The sequence below is a fragment of the Amblyomma americanum genome, chromosome 1 (genome assembly GCF_052857255.1).
Source record: "Amblyomma americanum isolate KBUSLIRL-KWMA chromosome 1, ASM5285725v1, whole genome shotgun sequence".
Lineage (NCBI taxonomy): Eukaryota > Metazoa > Arthropoda > Arachnida > Ixodida > Ixodidae > Amblyomma > Amblyomma americanum.
In genome coordinates this window covers 290,111,625-290,127,822 of record NC_135497.1, presented here as the reverse complement: position 1 = coordinate 290,127,822, position 16,198 = coordinate 290,111,625, and the positions used below count along the sequence as shown (strand labels likewise).

The following is a 16,198-nucleotide window of genomic DNA, read 5'->3' as shown; positions in this document are numbered from 1 at the left end:
GCAGTCTTGACTCCGCACGACTCAGCAATCACTGCAGTCCCGAACGCCACACTGGAACAGTGGGTGGAAAGATCAAAAGGCTGCAGGCGAAACATTTGCAGTACCACACAAAAACGAATATATTTTGCACGACCTACCTGGAGCAAGCGGGAGTAGCACATAACGTGTGGACTTTTGCTACAACACACCTTTGTAAACTGCTGAAAGCTATTTATTGTCTTGACAGAAGTTGTACATCGTTGCAGACCCCATTCCCAAAGGTGGAGTAGGGTTTTGAAGGTTTAATTCGATATTATGTGATGTCAAATAATAGCTGCCATACGGCTAAAAAGGAAGTAATTAACCCATGCAACCCCGCTGTTTATGAAGAAATATCCGGGGATCAGAGCTAACCAGAATTGCTAGCAGGACAGCAGGGAAGGGGGGGGGGGGGTGGAGAAAGGAAATCGCGCAGTAATTGTCTTGGCAATTTGCCTATTAGCATCCACGCAAGAGCGGCCATATGGCTACAGAGGATGCTGAATAATTACTCCCTTATTTACTTACTGTTAATCCCTGCCTCTATTGCTCACTGGAACTGGAGTCATTTCAATTACTGTCGGCCAGCTGTGAATAAAGCAACGCAGTGATTCCAAAAGCGAAAGTCACTTTATTTGAAAGTTCAAAGAAAAACAAGAAAATGCATGTCACTGCACACAAAAAAGAAAAAATGGTGCGACAAGTCTGCCTTGTTGCTGAAGACCTGGAACAAAACGTGCAAGCATATAGTTATGCCACTGGCTCAAACTGCCAGCTTGCATGCTGAGAACACAGCTTCCCGCGCCGGGAGCATCGCCTACTACAGCGGTAACAAAATATTAGGGCGAACACACGAATAACATAAGACATGCACGCGAAGATTGCGCACAACTACATCGAAAGACATTTTCCTGATCTGTACATGATCTAATTACCGCGGAGCCAGTTTTTACAAGTTTAAATACTCGCGGATTTCATGCATTAATTGCTTAGAAAAATCGGAGGGGACACAAGATCCGCCTTACGGGTATGACGCGATAGCGTAACGCTTAACGTCACTTAGGTGGCCCTCCAGCCTCCAACAGGTTGCTCTCTGGAGACCATCTGCAAGAGCCATGTCCGCGATTTTACGCTCTTGACGCTGACAACGCAAATACAAGAATTTTTGGAAAACGGGGCCTTTAACGATCTCACGTTACGTTCACGAGCTTTCGCTAAATGCAAGAGGCAGGCCCTCACCTCTTCCGCGAGAGTGTTTCATGATTGCATGATGCGCCCACACAAGCATTGTAGCGGAGCATACTCTAGTGAGCGTAATGCTGGGCCTTAAACAAAACGGATGACGCTCTAACACGTGGCAAGACTCGCTGAAATTTACCGTGCATTGAAGGAGTGGAAAGTCATTCCTACATAACCTAGGCCAGGTATTTCGAAAATAAAATCAGAGTAACGCTGAACTGCAAGGACGTTAGATGTGTTTCCTAGGAAGGCAGGAATATAAGGTAGGAGCAATGTGCTTCTTTCAAGACAATTTCGCGAATTTCAAGTCGACATTTTGGCCTAATTTTTAATAATTATGAAGACACGAAAAATTAGGTTTTCGCGAAAATTTGTTGACTCCATTCTTACGTGGCTATAGAAGCAAATAAAGTTTCACGTCGCGACCATTATGTGAGGTTGTTTAAGCAATTGTTTAAGTGAATTTCTCAACATGGTTTAACTGAGGGCAGGAAATGCTGGAATTTTAGTACCTTAAGATGCCGTTATACTAGGTGTTAACCAGAAAAAACTCAGCCGCGGCATAAGACATAAAATCAATTGTCTAGCTAATAAAAATTTTAGTACAGTCTGGTGGTTGCAGCCAACAGCGAGTTCCTAGCCAAGGGCAAGAGGGGATGCCCTACAAAGTGAAGAATACTTCCCGCTAAACCGCAACAGCACACGATGTGCCTGGAAAGGTGAGTGCAAATGCAACGTCAGCTAGCGAGGCGCTACAATCTCTACGGCACTCAATTCGAACCATCTGCGCAATTGCGCCCCGAGAAAACTAAGTGGAATCCAGCTACGGGGCCGTTGTTTTACCGCGGTAAAATAGCGTAGATTGTTCGAAAATGGCCGCCGCAGGGATTGCAACGATTCTCCATGTCACCTTGCTTCCAGGAATTTCCGAAATTTCGTCGACATATCGCATAATTATTTTATGGAGGAGCTTTGATGGAATTAATTGTGGGCAACCAGCCTGTCCACGCCTTAGGTTCCGCGTTTTGTTTGCCAACGAGACTGTCAACGTTACTGTCAACGGTACTTTCTAGCGCACATTTTGTCAATGAACGCTCATGTCTAGACGTTGGTTCTTATGCACATAGCTTACATTGTTCCTATAACTGACCCGCCGTGATGGCACAGTGGCTATGCGAAGACACCCGCGTGCCCTGCGATCGCAGTGCACGCTAAGGAACCAGCAGGTGTTCAAACCAAATCCGAAGCCCTCTAGAACAATATCTCATATCCCATGAGCCACTTTGGTGCGTTACACACCCACCATGCCATACTTTAGTATGGCACGGAGACATCATGACAGCTCAGTGAACTGAGCATCGCTCACCCGGCAGTGGCCATCCTCACACGAAGTACATGGCGTTCTGGAGGGTCTCGATCATCTTGACGGCCTCCACCTACTGACTGATGGAGACGGAGTCGGCGCTGCCTCCGGACGAGTCGCCGCTCGAGCTAGACACGTCCGCCTTGCTCATCACGTGGTTCCTGGATCGGTACGCGGCCAGGTGCGCGTAGTAGACGGGCGCCGGGATGCTCACGCTGTGCGAGCAGCGGGCGTATGTGTGGTAGAGGTAGTAGCACAGCTTCTGCAGCTCGTCCGACGTAAAGCTGGAGCCGTCCCACACGATGTAGCAGTGCGACGGCCTGCTCGTGCCCTGCTCCACAGACGCCACGGGGACGGTTAAACCCGCGCAACCGCAGCATGATATCTTAGTTGCAGACGATAGACATCGCGTCACATCCCCGCCAAGACTTAGGCAGTCTGAACTCAGGAATCAAGAGGAAGAAATGGGCTTGTGCCGGTAGTCCTTAAGGGCAACTGAGTGGATTCCAAGATTAGGGAGGAGTAGCAACGGGCAGCAGAAAGTTAGGTGGGCGTTAGAGTTTAAGGAATTTTCCAAAATACGATGGCAGCAGTTGTCCAAGGATAGGGCTAATTGGAGAGACATAGGAGGGGCCTTTGCCCTGCACTGGGCATAGTTGGGCTGATAATATTGATGACGATGAACTTGGGTGTCTTAAAAATCTGTTACTATCCTGCGGTCTCCTTTTTGGAACACATCCCGTTCCCGGCTTTGGCGGACGAATTTCGCTGGACGCGAAATTCTAAAGGCCCGTGTACTCTGCATAGTCAGTGCATGTTAAACAGCCCCAGGTGGTCGAAATTTCCGGAGCCCTTCACTACGGCGTCTCTCATAGCCTGAGTCGCTTTGGGACGTTAAACATTCATAAAACAAACACATCCTACTTTGCGGGAACCCGTTACTGGCTGTTGCGCAATGGAATATCAATGTTGGTGCTTGCGTAGTTGTAATGGGGCCTAGAGCTAACAGTCATCCTCTGCTCTAAAGTGTATATGAAGCGCCCATACTCCATGTCACTACCTCTACAGTGGTCTGCTTAATGTTGCACTGGCAAGTTGTGAGCACATTCAGTTCGTTTCTGCGTCATTAGGGAGTTTCTGCGAACCTGTGAGCCAATACAGCTAGAAGTACCGACTATTGACACTCGGTGCCCCAGACGGCATTCCATTACTGTGCACCTGAAGGCAGAAATGGCTGCAGAAATGGCTGCATTAGGACGCATCAGTTACCGAAGTCGATTATGTTCGATGTTGAATCCGCGAGGCAGTATGCTGCTGCCTCTTTCAATTGTAAACAACCCACCAAAAGATGCGCGGATAAATCATTTTGCGTTCGAAACTTACCTCGTGGTTGCGAACCCCCATGAACTGCCCCTCGCTCACTCAGTCTCGAAAGAAAATGATGCGCTCCGGCTTGTGCTTGGTAGCATGATAAAAGGCCTTCAGCATGTCTTTCATCATGACCTTAAGGTCCTTGATTACCTCCAGGCGCGAAGTGCTGGCTGAATCGTCCATCTGGATGCGAATGGAGGCGTGGAACTTGGACGGAATGGAGCCCAAGCTGTCAATGCACGCAGCGATGGATGGCCTCCGCTGTCCCCGGGCGCTGGGTGAGTCACGTCCGCGCCGATGATGATCACCGGCTTTTGGAACATTTTCGGCATCTCCTTGGGCAGCAGGCTGTTGTTGATGCCATCCAGCTTGACGTTGATCTTCTGGCAGAGGTTGTTATGAGCGCGGCGTTGCACTTCTTGATCACGTTGTTGTCCATCACGCACTGGGTGCGCAGCCCGATATCGGTCTCGGCTACCTGCTTGATCTCGGCGTAGTTCGTGTTCTTGGCGAGCACGCTGATGACCATCTCGAGGCTTGCAGTCCTGCGCTGCTCCTCGGGAAGGATGTTCCGCACGGGCTTGCGGTTCGCATCAGTCGTTGTCACGTCCAACGGCTGCTCGATGCGCATGCCCAGTTCCTGGCCGACGCGGATGAGCATTTTGACGAAGTTGTCGAGGCTGTCTCGCTGCGCGAACCGGCTCAGGTTGAGCAGCGTCCAGCGGGACAGCGTGGCTGGCTTTTAGAATTGACGGCCCCGCAGTTCCCAGGTGCCCTCGCGGGGCTTGCCGATTGAGCTGTTCTCGAAGACCAGCGACGGCGGGTCGAGCACCCGGCCCCTGAGCTGCGCCGGTTCGGTGCTGATCTTGATGCCGAACTTGCGCACTGTTCGCTGCTGCTGACCAGGTCCCACACCGACTGGCGGATCTCGTTGAAACGCTTGGCCGGTGGCTGGGGCGTATGCTTGATCATCTCGGACGTCTGGTTCTCGTCCAGTTTCTTCTTGCAGTGCTGCCCTTCGACGATCACGCAGACCTCCAGCGGGAGGTAGACCGGGCGGGCCGCGTTGCCTGTCTGGATGCAGGGCAGGTTCGGGTACCGGAGGCGGTGGTAACGGTTCTGGAAGTAGTCGGCCACCGAGCAACAGGAGCCGTCTTCCATGTCGAAGAAGAGCTGCTTGGCTGGTTCCTTGGTGACGAGAACCACCTTGTACTTCCGAGGGTATGGAAGGTGGGTGACCTTGACGCGCAAACCCTTCAGCTCCTTGTTGAGACGAACGTTCTGGAAGTCGCGCAGTTCCTTGAAGTCTCTGGCCGACATCTCGCGCCGGCCCTCGATGAAAAGTTCGCACATGAAGTCGGTCACGGGTAGAGGCTCGTAGAAGTCGGTGGCCGACATGTCGACGTTGAGCATGGGCTTCCACTGAGCGGGCCGAACGCTCGTGTAGTAGCCGAACCAGGCTTCGCGGCCACCTCCAAGGATGTTGTAGTCGTTCGGGGACGGCGGCTTGAAAAAGGACCGCCCGACGGGCGTGGGTTTGATCGACGGTCCGTGCCGCAGCACGATGTCCATGGCTTGGAGGACCTCATGGGGAACGTGGCTGACGCGTTTGTCGAAGACCGCGAGCAGCGCGTCCAGATTCACGGCGGCCGCGTACTGGATCTTGACGATGAACTTCTGATTCCGCTGGTCCTCCTCGAAGTCGACCGTAAGGGAACGCTCGCGGAACTTGAGCTCACGGCGCGTGTACAGGTTCTTGCGGCCGTCGAAGGCGGGCATGCAGCCGTTCAGGTCGACCCGGTACTTCTTGGCGAGCAACTCGATGACCAGTCGGTTGATCTTTGTGCTGATGCAGCGGTACTTTCGCTTCTCGGGCACTCTGGCCTCGTTGCGCGTCTCGGAGCAAATCTCCACGTCGTAGTGGAAAACGTTTCCGGAAGGAATCTCAATGTTGAAGTGGTTGCCGGTCAACTGGATCGGCCGCCCCACTTTGCCTTCCGCGGGCCGGCGCGGGAAATGTGAGGGCAGGGTCCGCTCGATTTCCTGCAGACCGCGCCGGGGCAGCCGGCGGCTAAGCTTCAATTCCCATAGCGCACAACTCGTGTCCAACTTTCTTGGGCAAAATATTGAACATTAGTAAATTGTAAGGTACTCTTTTGGAAACATCGAAGGTAATAGTCATAGTACGAATGTTTTTTTACTAGCTGGCATCAAGCAGTTAAGATTACGACAGACAAACGCTTTTGACGGCAGAAAAAACGTTAATGAAAAATACATGCCTGCCGGCGGGAGATCTCTAGATCTTTTGTCCAGAATTGTCGGGCAGGCGGTTGAATTAAGGACAAAATCCGCGCGTAACCTACCCCTGGCCTCTGCGTTAGCGGTTTAAAAGTGAACTCTTCCATACATCGGTTAATCGATAAAAGTCAAAAGTCAGCTACCCCACACTGCCGATCTGAGTTGCGCGTCACGGTGTTGATATGGAGAGGCCAAAATGATCTCCGTGAAGTAAAGAGAGAATGCAAAGTGAATGAATGCACTGGGCAGATTGTCACGTGCCTACACTGCGGATAAGAACTCGCAATTTTGTTTCGGTGAGACTCACTTTTTCGCCTGTGGACTACTAGCGTGGAATGCACTCCAGTGAGCTCTAGATCGACCACAGTATACCTTACCTTTTACTTGGGAGATACCGTGAATTTTTTAGACAAACGCGAAAAATTCCAATTCCAGAGACTCCTGTGGGACGAAGTGACAGCTTTAGGCAACCTGAGGTTTGCAGCGTAAGTCGCAGCACTCTAACAGGCCAGCGAGAGGAACACGCACTTTTTGAAGGAGTGAAAACACCAAATTTTTGGCAATGTGCTTTTGGTCTGGTACACAAAAACTGCAATATGAACTCTGCTTTGTCGTTTTAATTAATTCAAACTATTGCACTGAACTCTTGCAGAAGTCAGGATGGCAGCAAATGGACAAAGAGATATACATTAGTTCTTGTATCCTTCACAAGACCTTGTGCTCACTTGTGTCATCACAAGTCTTTCGACTCTTGAAAGCGAAACTGAAACTGCACGGAAGAATAAATTCAGTTAGAAATTAGGCGCTGAGCCTAGGCGAATTTCACGTGGTGAATCAACTTGTGTGTGTGTGTGTGTGTGTGTGTGTGTGTGTGTGTGTGTGTGTGTGTGTGTGTGTGTGTGTGTGTGTGTGCGTGCGTGCGTGCGTGCGTGCGAGCGCGCGCTTTTATAGCGCATAAGCAGCTGAGAATATCATGCACTCGGTTGGTAAGGTCTCTTGCACGCTGGCGGACTAGTTCTCTTAAATAATCAATTTCCTGGTGCCATTTCCTTTTTATACCAATCTAACTACTCGTGACAGGTCTCCTACTGTATTCTCTCCCAAGAGCAAGCAAGGGTGGAAAGGGACATGCTTGCAGTGAAATTTAGTTCCCTGCATCAAAAATATGGACGCCACATACACAAACAGGATTTTCTTGTTTCATATTGTCTAAAGCATCATTCGCAAGCAAAAATACGCAATGAAAATTTCTGCCAGCACATCAAGCGACTCCGTAGTGGTTTTACACAACCACAGGTGGAAGCCATTAAGTAACGTGCGTTAATTAGCTGTATACGCTACGTCGAGAGTACCTGAGCAAGCAATGCAAACACGCGTCTAATCATTCTCGATATGGTATCTGAATCCCCTCAATGAACTGAAAATAAAACCAACCTCCGAAGAAAAAATTTTAAATAGTTTTTTTTAGGAAAGAAAATGGCGCAGTAATTGTCTCTCATATGTCGCGTAATAATGGGTTGCGCGAAAGGAACATTCACATGAAAGAAGACAGGACTGCGCTTGTCCCGTCTTCTTTCATGTGAACGTCGCTTTTGCGCCGCCCATCTTCATGCTACAATGAACCATCTTGCTGAATCGCATATGTCGGTGGACACCGGAACCATCTCCGTAAAGGAAGGGAGGAGGGTGGTAGTGAAAAAAAGAGAAAGAGGTGTCGTAGTGGACGTCTCCGGAATAATTTCCACTATAAACTTCTGAAGGATGCCTCTCACCTCCTATACTGCCCATACCTTCGACATCAGGCCCTCCCATTGGTCGGACGCCGCCACGTGCTATCACGCGCTTTGTTCCTTCCTCTTCCGCCGCGGTGCCAAAAAACGCGAACGGCCCATGCAAGCAGCGTAATCCGCCGCGGTGACTCAGTGGATAGAGCGCTCGGCTGCTGATCCGGAGTTGCCGGGTTCGAACTCGACGGCGGCGGCAGTGTTTCGATGGAGGCGAAACATATGGGCGCCCGTCTGCTGTGCGATGTCAGTGCACGTTAAACATTCCCAGGTGGTCGAAATTATTATTATTAATAATAATAATAATAATAATAATAATAATTGGTTAATTGGTTTCCGGGGAACAGGAAGGGCGCAGTATCTGTCTCATATCGTTGGACACCTGAACCGCGCCGTAAAGGAAGGGATAAAGGAGAGAGTGAAAGAAGAAAGGAAGAAAGAGGTGCCGTAGTGGAGGGCTCCGGATTAATTTCGAACGCCTGGGGATCTTTAACGTGCACTGACATCGCACAGCACACGGGCGCTTTAGCGTTTTGCCTCCATAAAAACGCAGCCGCCGCGGTCGGGTTCGAACCCAGGAACTCCGGATCGGTAGCCGAGCGCCCTCACCACTGAGCCACCGCGGCGGGTCGAAATTATTCCGGAGCCCTCCACTACGACACCCCTCTCATCCTATCTTTTTTCACTCCCTCCTTTATCCCTTCCCTTAAAGCGCGGTTCAGGTGTCCGCCGATATATATGACACATACTGCGCCATTTCTTTTCCCAAAAAACAATTTTCATGCAAGCAGTGATGTCGTACATATCGCGATTATTCCGGAGAGTGCTCAGGTTCAGCATCGCGTTGGGGGAGCCACGGTGGACAAGGAAAGAGGAGCACCGAACCAGCGTTCTCTGAGAAGCAGCATCACGTGAGATTTCTGAAGCCTTGACATAAAATGTATAATGGAAAGCATCATGGGAAAGGCCCTCACGTGAAAAGGCAGCGGTAGCTCCTAGCAACGATTCACTTTCGCTTGCTGCGTAACGTACGCCTGCGCTTGAAATATTTCTTGAGACGCTCCTTGGGCGCAAACTATGGAACCTGAGACCACCTCGATACATTACGGCGCATGCACTATCACTAAAAACGCCATTAACCAAGTCATCACTTGCAGTTTGGCAACTGTCAAGAGCCGCGCAGCGTGCCCCGCCAGTGCGCACGCGCTGATTGGTGCCAACGTGGCAGGCAGGCGCGCTGTTGATGAGAACGTGGTGCCATCTCGCGAACTCAGACCGAACTGCGCATACGCGGTAGCGGTACGCGCTCTGGCAAACTATTACTGGAATGCTACGACGGCTTTACCGCCCCAACCATCCACAGGGTTCAGACACGTCCGTGGAGGCCCACTGCAGCAGTCGCCGCTCACCTGAATCTTGAGCTCGTCATTCTGCGAATCTGTGTTGCCGACACAGTTTCCGGCCCGCATGGGCGCGGCCGTCGTCGAAGGCGATCTGGTGGGCGATGATTCGGTGGGCGCCACAATGCGAGCCCCGTTGCCAGCGGTGCCCCCGCCGCGGGTGATGAAGGCGGTTACGTTGGCACCCGCTCCTGCGCGGCTTGTCCCAACGACCTCTGGGCGGTGCCATTCAAAGGGAAAGCCGATGGGGCGACCAGCGAGCATCCGGAAGGTCCTTCTGGACCAAAGGGAAGGAGTTAGTATCACCGGTATCGGCAAGGTTTACCGATGCATGACCAATTTTGCAAACATGGCATGACCGAACAGCTCGGAGCACTAACGGGTGATTCACCATTGCGCACCTGCAAGAATGGGTTATGTATTGTTATGTCGCTGTAGCCATGGTAATCCCGCCTTCTGCAAAGCACCCGCCTCGGATTTGGGAGGGGGTGGGTTCGACTCCCGCTGCCGGCCGGTTACCCACCTGTTTCCTCGAAACAGGTACAAGCTATGCCCCGGCATGGTGCTCGGCTTGGTAGGTTTGCAGGGCTTGACAAAAAAGCCTGCGCCTTCAAATCCAGTCAGTGTGGGCTTGAAGAGAAACATCGGAAATACGCTAGATCTTGCATTCGGTAAAAGCGCACTTTGGCTTCAGCTGAATTTTTTTTTCTGAATATCAAATAAGAATCACGGAAAGGCAAGGGAAGGTAGTTGAAACTGGTTAAGCTGATTCATGAGGTAAGCCTATCGAACCAATTATGGCTTTAAGTGCAAGGTAGCAGAGGCGTGATCGGAAGCATCGGGCGACACGCCGCGCAGTGGTTAATGTATGGCAAGGAGACACGGCCATTGGAACCTATCCACTCTGGGATTCGAGACCCTCCGGATCAAGAAACCAATATTCGTCAACACCATTCGACGTATCGGAATGACTGCAACCTCGGCTACGTTCGAGCGCGAATAAAAAGACTCTCTTTACACCCGTTGTAGCGGGCTCGCACAGGAGCAGCGGCAAAGGCTCGAATTCAAGCGAAAAAGTCCACGGAAAAGCTCGTCGCTTCACCGCGACCAAACAAGGATCGCGCGCCACTAGGCAAGATGTAATCACGTACGCGTCGAGCGACAGATCAGTAGCACGAACACAGGGGTTAGGCCGAGCGCATTCCCGGAAGCCGACCTAAAATCCGTGGCGAAAAAAAAACGCCATCTGCAATTTTCATGTCCGCTGTAGAAATCTCGCAGAAGAACGTCAGCATCGCGAAAACCGAAGACGTAATTAGCTTCGGTTCCAAGCGAATCGCCACTCTGCTAAAAGCGGCATCGCGCGCGGAACATCACGATTTCGCCGCGCGCAGAGCCCACGGCGCGGTGACCGTCTGCGATCACAATGTCATCCTAAGCCACTTATTCAGAGGGATGACCCTACAGCCAGCGATTCGGATGGCGGACCCGTGGCCTCCGCGATAGGCTCCGGCGGAGCACTGCGCTCTATCACAGGAGGACATAGGCGGCCAATTTAAGGAAAGCGCTCACCTCTTCCGCGGCCTCGTGGCCGCGCTAACGGGGCGGTCTTTATTGGGGACAAGGAAAGTTTGTGGGAGCCCAGAATTGCGACGAGGAGGGGGGACTCCTGGACAGTTGGGTTGGGGGACAGGGCGCCTGAGCAGCGATGGAACAGCGACCGCCCGGCAGATGAACGAGCTCCTGGACCGAGCCGGGCGGAACACGCCGCGCGCCTCCCGGAAGGGCGCGGCCGCCGGGCCGGGCCAATGGGGGAGCGACCAGTGTTGAACCCGCGCTGTGACGTCCCAGACGAGGGAGGGAGGGAGAGAGGGGTGCGGGGCCGAGCGCGCGCAGTCATGCCACCTGCTCGTGGTATGCGCTTCTTCTTCGTCCTCGTCTCGGAGGTATAATTTGGTCAAAAAGAAGCGAGGTTGGAGCGGTTTGCGCTCGGACCACGGTTATCAGTCCTGCAAACGTCGTGGCCGGTGCTATCACGTGTGGCTCTGCACCTTTTCTTACAGTATCACGGCGGGTGGACAAGGTAAAAGACTTCCTAAGCTGCGATTAGAAGTTTCTAGTATTACCGAGGGGGATAAGCGAGCTTAACTTGTAAGTTTGTCCTTTTGGGATTCTCAGAGAACATGGTCCGTGAAGCTCTGTTCTACAACCCCGCCGCTTACACATATGTACACTTTGTTACAAATAACCAGAATGCGTGATTTGCATCTTGTTGCCCATTTGATAACTCATCTCATCCCCTAAGCTCTAGATCGCTGTAAGGTAAGGACAGCCCTGGTCGTCACCGCTTAAGACGTCACGAAGTCAAGGTACAGGCCTCCTTGTTCAGCCATGACCGTGCATTCCACTACGATTTTTGCCAGTGTGTCTGCTTTTACATTTCCATTCAAGGCAATAACGAAAAAGATTTGCGTCCAGCTTCCTAAAAAATGGGCAATACCAATGATGGGGCGAGATATATGACCAAGTTGTTGATGCCATGAGTTTGAAAGCTAGCACATTTGAAACAACTTAGCGGTGTAGGGCTGAAAAAGCACAATCATCCTGTGGTCTGCAAGCACACCTTTGTGATCACTGCTCGTGTAATCTCCCAGATCCACGAAGCCTTCAATGTTACCTGAATTGTTACAAAAAGCACATTACGCATCATGCGGAACATTTACTCTCATAATGGAGAAAATAAAAGGCAATCTTGCTTTTCTACCTGAATTGCAGAATTAATTTAAAGCTACAGGAATGACATGTTGGAATTGGCATTGAAACTCACCGGCTGCCTTCACACTGAGATGTTCCGAGATATTATTCTCATCCAAAAACAGGCCCCCGTGACGGCTGAACGTGTTCATGCTTTTGGTCTGTTCGCTTAAAGCGGCAAAAACCTCGTTCAGACCAAAGCCACCCTTCAATCGTTGCAGATATTTTTGCAAGCATTTTCGTCCAGGCGGAGTCACAATGTTCTGCTTCCGAAGGTGCTCGTAGAGTTTTGGGCTCCGCATCCTCATTAGCAAACATTCCACAATCCAGGCATCATCATAAGACATGCCTCTCATAGACTTTCCTCTTGCGGCCAGGAAACAAGCTCTCACAGCTAACTGCTGCTTCTTCGGGAGTGACTGTATCTTTGCCTCAAGAGCTTCTTCGCTCAGTCCAATGTTTTGTTCCTTCATTTGAGTCACCTGCTGCTGAGAATTGGCCAGGCTTTTCTTTGTCTTTCTCAATGCACGAGAAAAATTCTTGAATTTTTTTTGTGACTGCTAGGTTCTTTCGTCTAATTCTTCTGTACATGTCGTTCTGCGAGAGCTTCCGTAAATATCTGCAGTGCAAGCACCACTCTCCTTTTCCAGCGGTGGTCAGCAAGAATTTCTCTGCAAAGTATATATTTCTGCATGAGATGTGCTTGCTTGCAACAGGAATCATGCCAAATCTATTAGAGACCACGCAGAGCCATTTTTATTAATATCTCTGCCTCATGGCGGTGTGACATTCCTTGTGTGCTACGAGGTACATTCCTTGTGTGTGCTACGAGGTACATTCCTTGTGTGTGCTACGAGGTACATTCCTTGTGTGTGCTACGAGGTTCCACGTTCGACGGCGCGGCGTAGACGGAGACCCAGATGACAGGCATCATCAATTACCCAGCCATGCTCGTTGAGAGTGACAACCAGAACGAAGGGGTTTAAGCCCAACCGGACCCAACCGGACCCGCCGCCGCCGCCGCGGGGAAACAGGCTTTATCCTCCCCAATTGGCGTGGCGGTTTCAGGGGCGGCCCTCCCGGGCACATTCCAGGACAAGGGAACTGTCAGCGATCCAGAGCGCGCCGTACCACAGCCGACGCTATGCGCTACCGCGAAGACAACATTCTTTCCCTCGGACTCAACACGTGAGGGGGGCGAGACAATAAGTGCGGTGGTATGTTTGTGCGCCCAAGTGAAAGCCCTAGCCCCCCCTCCTTCCCCTCCGGCGTGGGCGTCCTCACCCTAGGGAGTGTGGAGAAGAGGATATAAAATTCGAGGAGCAGTACGGAAGGTGGACGCTCAGGACGACATCGTTCGCCAAGAGGGCCTTCAGCGCCGAAGCCCGACGGCGTGCAGCTTCTGCCAGCAACCGCTCGAGCCCAACTCCGGAGCCACTCCATCGCCCCCATGAAGTCGTCGGCACGCAAGCTCGGACGCCCCAGCCTCTGATGTATAATCTTAATCATGTGTAATTATTGAATATACCTGTTTGTTTAAACTGAGCCATACGGTGTCTCTTTGCCTCTCCGTCCCGTGTGGACCTGCGCATTATGGGGGTCATCACAGCGGGCTGTAAGCACGAGCTTTTCCTTTTCTCTTCCTCGGAAGTAAATTGTGGCAATTACTTTACCGTGCTCACGCACAGGTTTTCCAAAAGTCACCATTCTTTCGATGAATAGCTTCGAGAAGACACCAGCTTAGGTCTCGCAACAGGCATAAGTTAAAGCGCCATTTGACGCAGCAGCCGGCAACTTCATCCATGTCACCGCGGAATCAGAATTCCATCGAACGGGTGCCGAACATCACCTGGGCACGGAGACTGCAGTACGCTTCGCTATCGCACACCGGTCCTGTAGCAATGTCTGTCTGCTCGGAATCGGAACGCTTCTGGAGCTCCTCCCATGCGCCTCCACGAGAGACGTAGTGAAAGTCAACCCACGTATCATCACCGTCAACTGCAGAGCACAACTCGGGATCCACTAGCTCGACATTTCGCTTCTGTTGTTTAGGTGCCGGTCCTTGGTCGCAAATGTCTCGCACCTTCTTTTTCACCGTCTTTTTAGGCGCAAGATGAGCTGGGTAATTTTCAAATACTGTAGGGACAGCATCGGGCTTCAGGCATGGCTTCTCTCGGGCAAGTTCGTTCACGACGCCGTTCACCGTAACCTTAAAAGATCTTTCGATACATTCGTTCTCAAAATGTTTTTTGCACACGACAGCCTTCGGTGTCAGCCTTTTGTCTGCCCTCTTGATCTTGGTTAAAGCGGCGAGTTGGGCGTGTTGGTACATAGTTTTCTGGAAAGCAGCGCTGAACAGACGAGGACAGAGACGAGGCGACAAGGACGGGCGCTGAACTGACAACAAATCTTTTATTGAAGGGATTCACATTTATAAACGTAGTGCAGCTACCGTTCGCGCATGCTCAGGAAAATCAGCTCTTTTGGTGAAAGGGCGATAGAGGCTGTGCTGACGCAGCCCTCTCCCAGGCTATATATCTGATTTGATTCAGCTATTTCTCTAGTCATACGTACACTGCTCTTTCTGATTATGGAGGTGTCACCGAGTGCAGGAGTACAATCTAGGCAAGTGGTACAGTGACTTGCGAGGAAGCCTTCAAAATCTTTTCCCTCGCGTGCATTTTTCACGTTCAAGGCATGCTCTCTTAACCTCTCGTTCACGCATCTCCCAGTTTGGCCAACATACGTCTTTCCACAACTTAACGGAATTTTGTAAACTACCCCTTCTGTGCAATCAACATAAGGCCGCCTATGTTTTTTGCCACAGCCACGCTTCTGGGTCGCCTCCGGATTAGTGATCCTGCAAAGCTTGGACAGCTTGTGAGGGGCAGAGAAGACCACTTTCACGTCGTAACGCTGGGCTACCTTTTTCAGATTGTGCGAAAGTGAGTGTATGTAAGGTATAACAGCTACCTTCTGCCTGCGCTGTGCGCGGCTATCGCACGTATGCACCTTGCTGCGCATGTGTTTTAGGCAGCTTTCAGCGACTGAAACCAGGAGGTGGTGCGGGTACCCAGCGCTAAGCAGTCTATCTGCTTGACGATTGAATGCTTGCGACATCAGATGCGGGCAGGATTTGCCGAGAGCGTTCTTGAGGCAAGACATGGCAATAGCTCGTTTAACGAGCTTGGAGTGGGCGGAGTTGAACGCCAGAAGTGGTTTGTTGGCGCGCGGTTCATAGCACCAGCAGACACCATCATCTTTAAAGTGGAACCGGATGTCTAGAAATCTAATTTGGCCATTTACTGGAAGTTCGTGGGTGAGGTCAAGAGGATTCATCACAATACCGAATGAACCCAGTACATTCTTACTGATACGTTGAATCGCCTGCGCGTCACAGTCTAAGACAACTAAAAAATCGTCCACGTAACGAAAAACCTTGATAAAATTGCTGTCCATGTCAGAAGCGAGCAGTTGACGATCGAAATGAGCCAGCAGAAGGTCACTGAGAACCGGGGCTATGCAGGACCCGATACATATACCCTGCTTTTGTAGGTGGGGCATCCCTTCAAACTGGATATAGGTTGATTGGAGATAAAACTTTAAAAGTTCTAAAAAACCCCAACTGTGACCCCCGCAGTATTTTGAAAAGCAATGGAGCCATATTTGTCAATGGAAAGCTCAACGCACTCAATGATGAGCTTGTGAGGTAAAGAATAAAAGAGATCTTTAATGTCAATGGAGAAAGCCTGGTAGCATTTGTCAGTGTTAGTGCTAAAAAATTCTAAAACCTGGTTGGAATTGTTAACAATAAACGGGTCGTCCACGGGTAAAAGCTTAAGATGGAGCTGTAAAAAACGAGCAACAGAGTGCTGCTGTATTAGTCTCAGTGCCTGGGCAAGGGTAATGGGGAGCCCACAGAAACGCGTGCTCTGGACTTGGCATGTGAAGCGTAATTGGAGCTCGGGCAT

At 51.0% G+C, this 16,198-nt stretch overlaps 1 protein-coding gene across 1 annotated transcript; it reads right to left on the bottom strand.

Moving 5' to 3' along the window:
- Positions 1-4,042: 4,042 nt before the first annotated feature.
- LOC144118821 (protein argonaute-4-like) lies at positions 4,043-12,379 on the bottom strand. Its single transcript, XM_077651627.1, has 7 exons — positions 12,301-12,379; positions 12,097-12,150; positions 9,483-9,688; positions 4,895-6,034; positions 4,470-4,730; positions 4,279-4,374; positions 4,043-4,174 (listed from the first exon to the last, which is right to left on the bottom strand). Exons 1-7 carry the CDS (start codon positions 12,377-12,379, stop codon positions 4,043-4,045), a joined length of 1,968 nt encoding a protein of 655 aa, XP_077507753.1.
- Between the last annotated feature and the right edge of the window lie 3,819 nt (positions 12,380-16,198).

Bases quoted from the DNA above. Each gene is read 5' to 3' on its own strand.
- LOC144118821 (XM_077651627.1), bottom strand. From the start codon at position 12,379: ATGAACACGTTCAGCCGTCACGGGGGCCTGTTTTTGGATGAGAATAAT. The intron at 9,689-12,096 runs GTGTGCTTGCAG...GGCACCGCCCAG, and splicing joins CACGAGCAGTGATCACAAAG to AGGTCGTTGGGACAAGCCGC. The intron at 4,731-4,894 runs GTCAGCAGCAGC...CAATTCTAAAAG, and splicing joins GCCAGTCGGTGTGGGACCTG to CCAGCCACGCTGTCCCGCTG.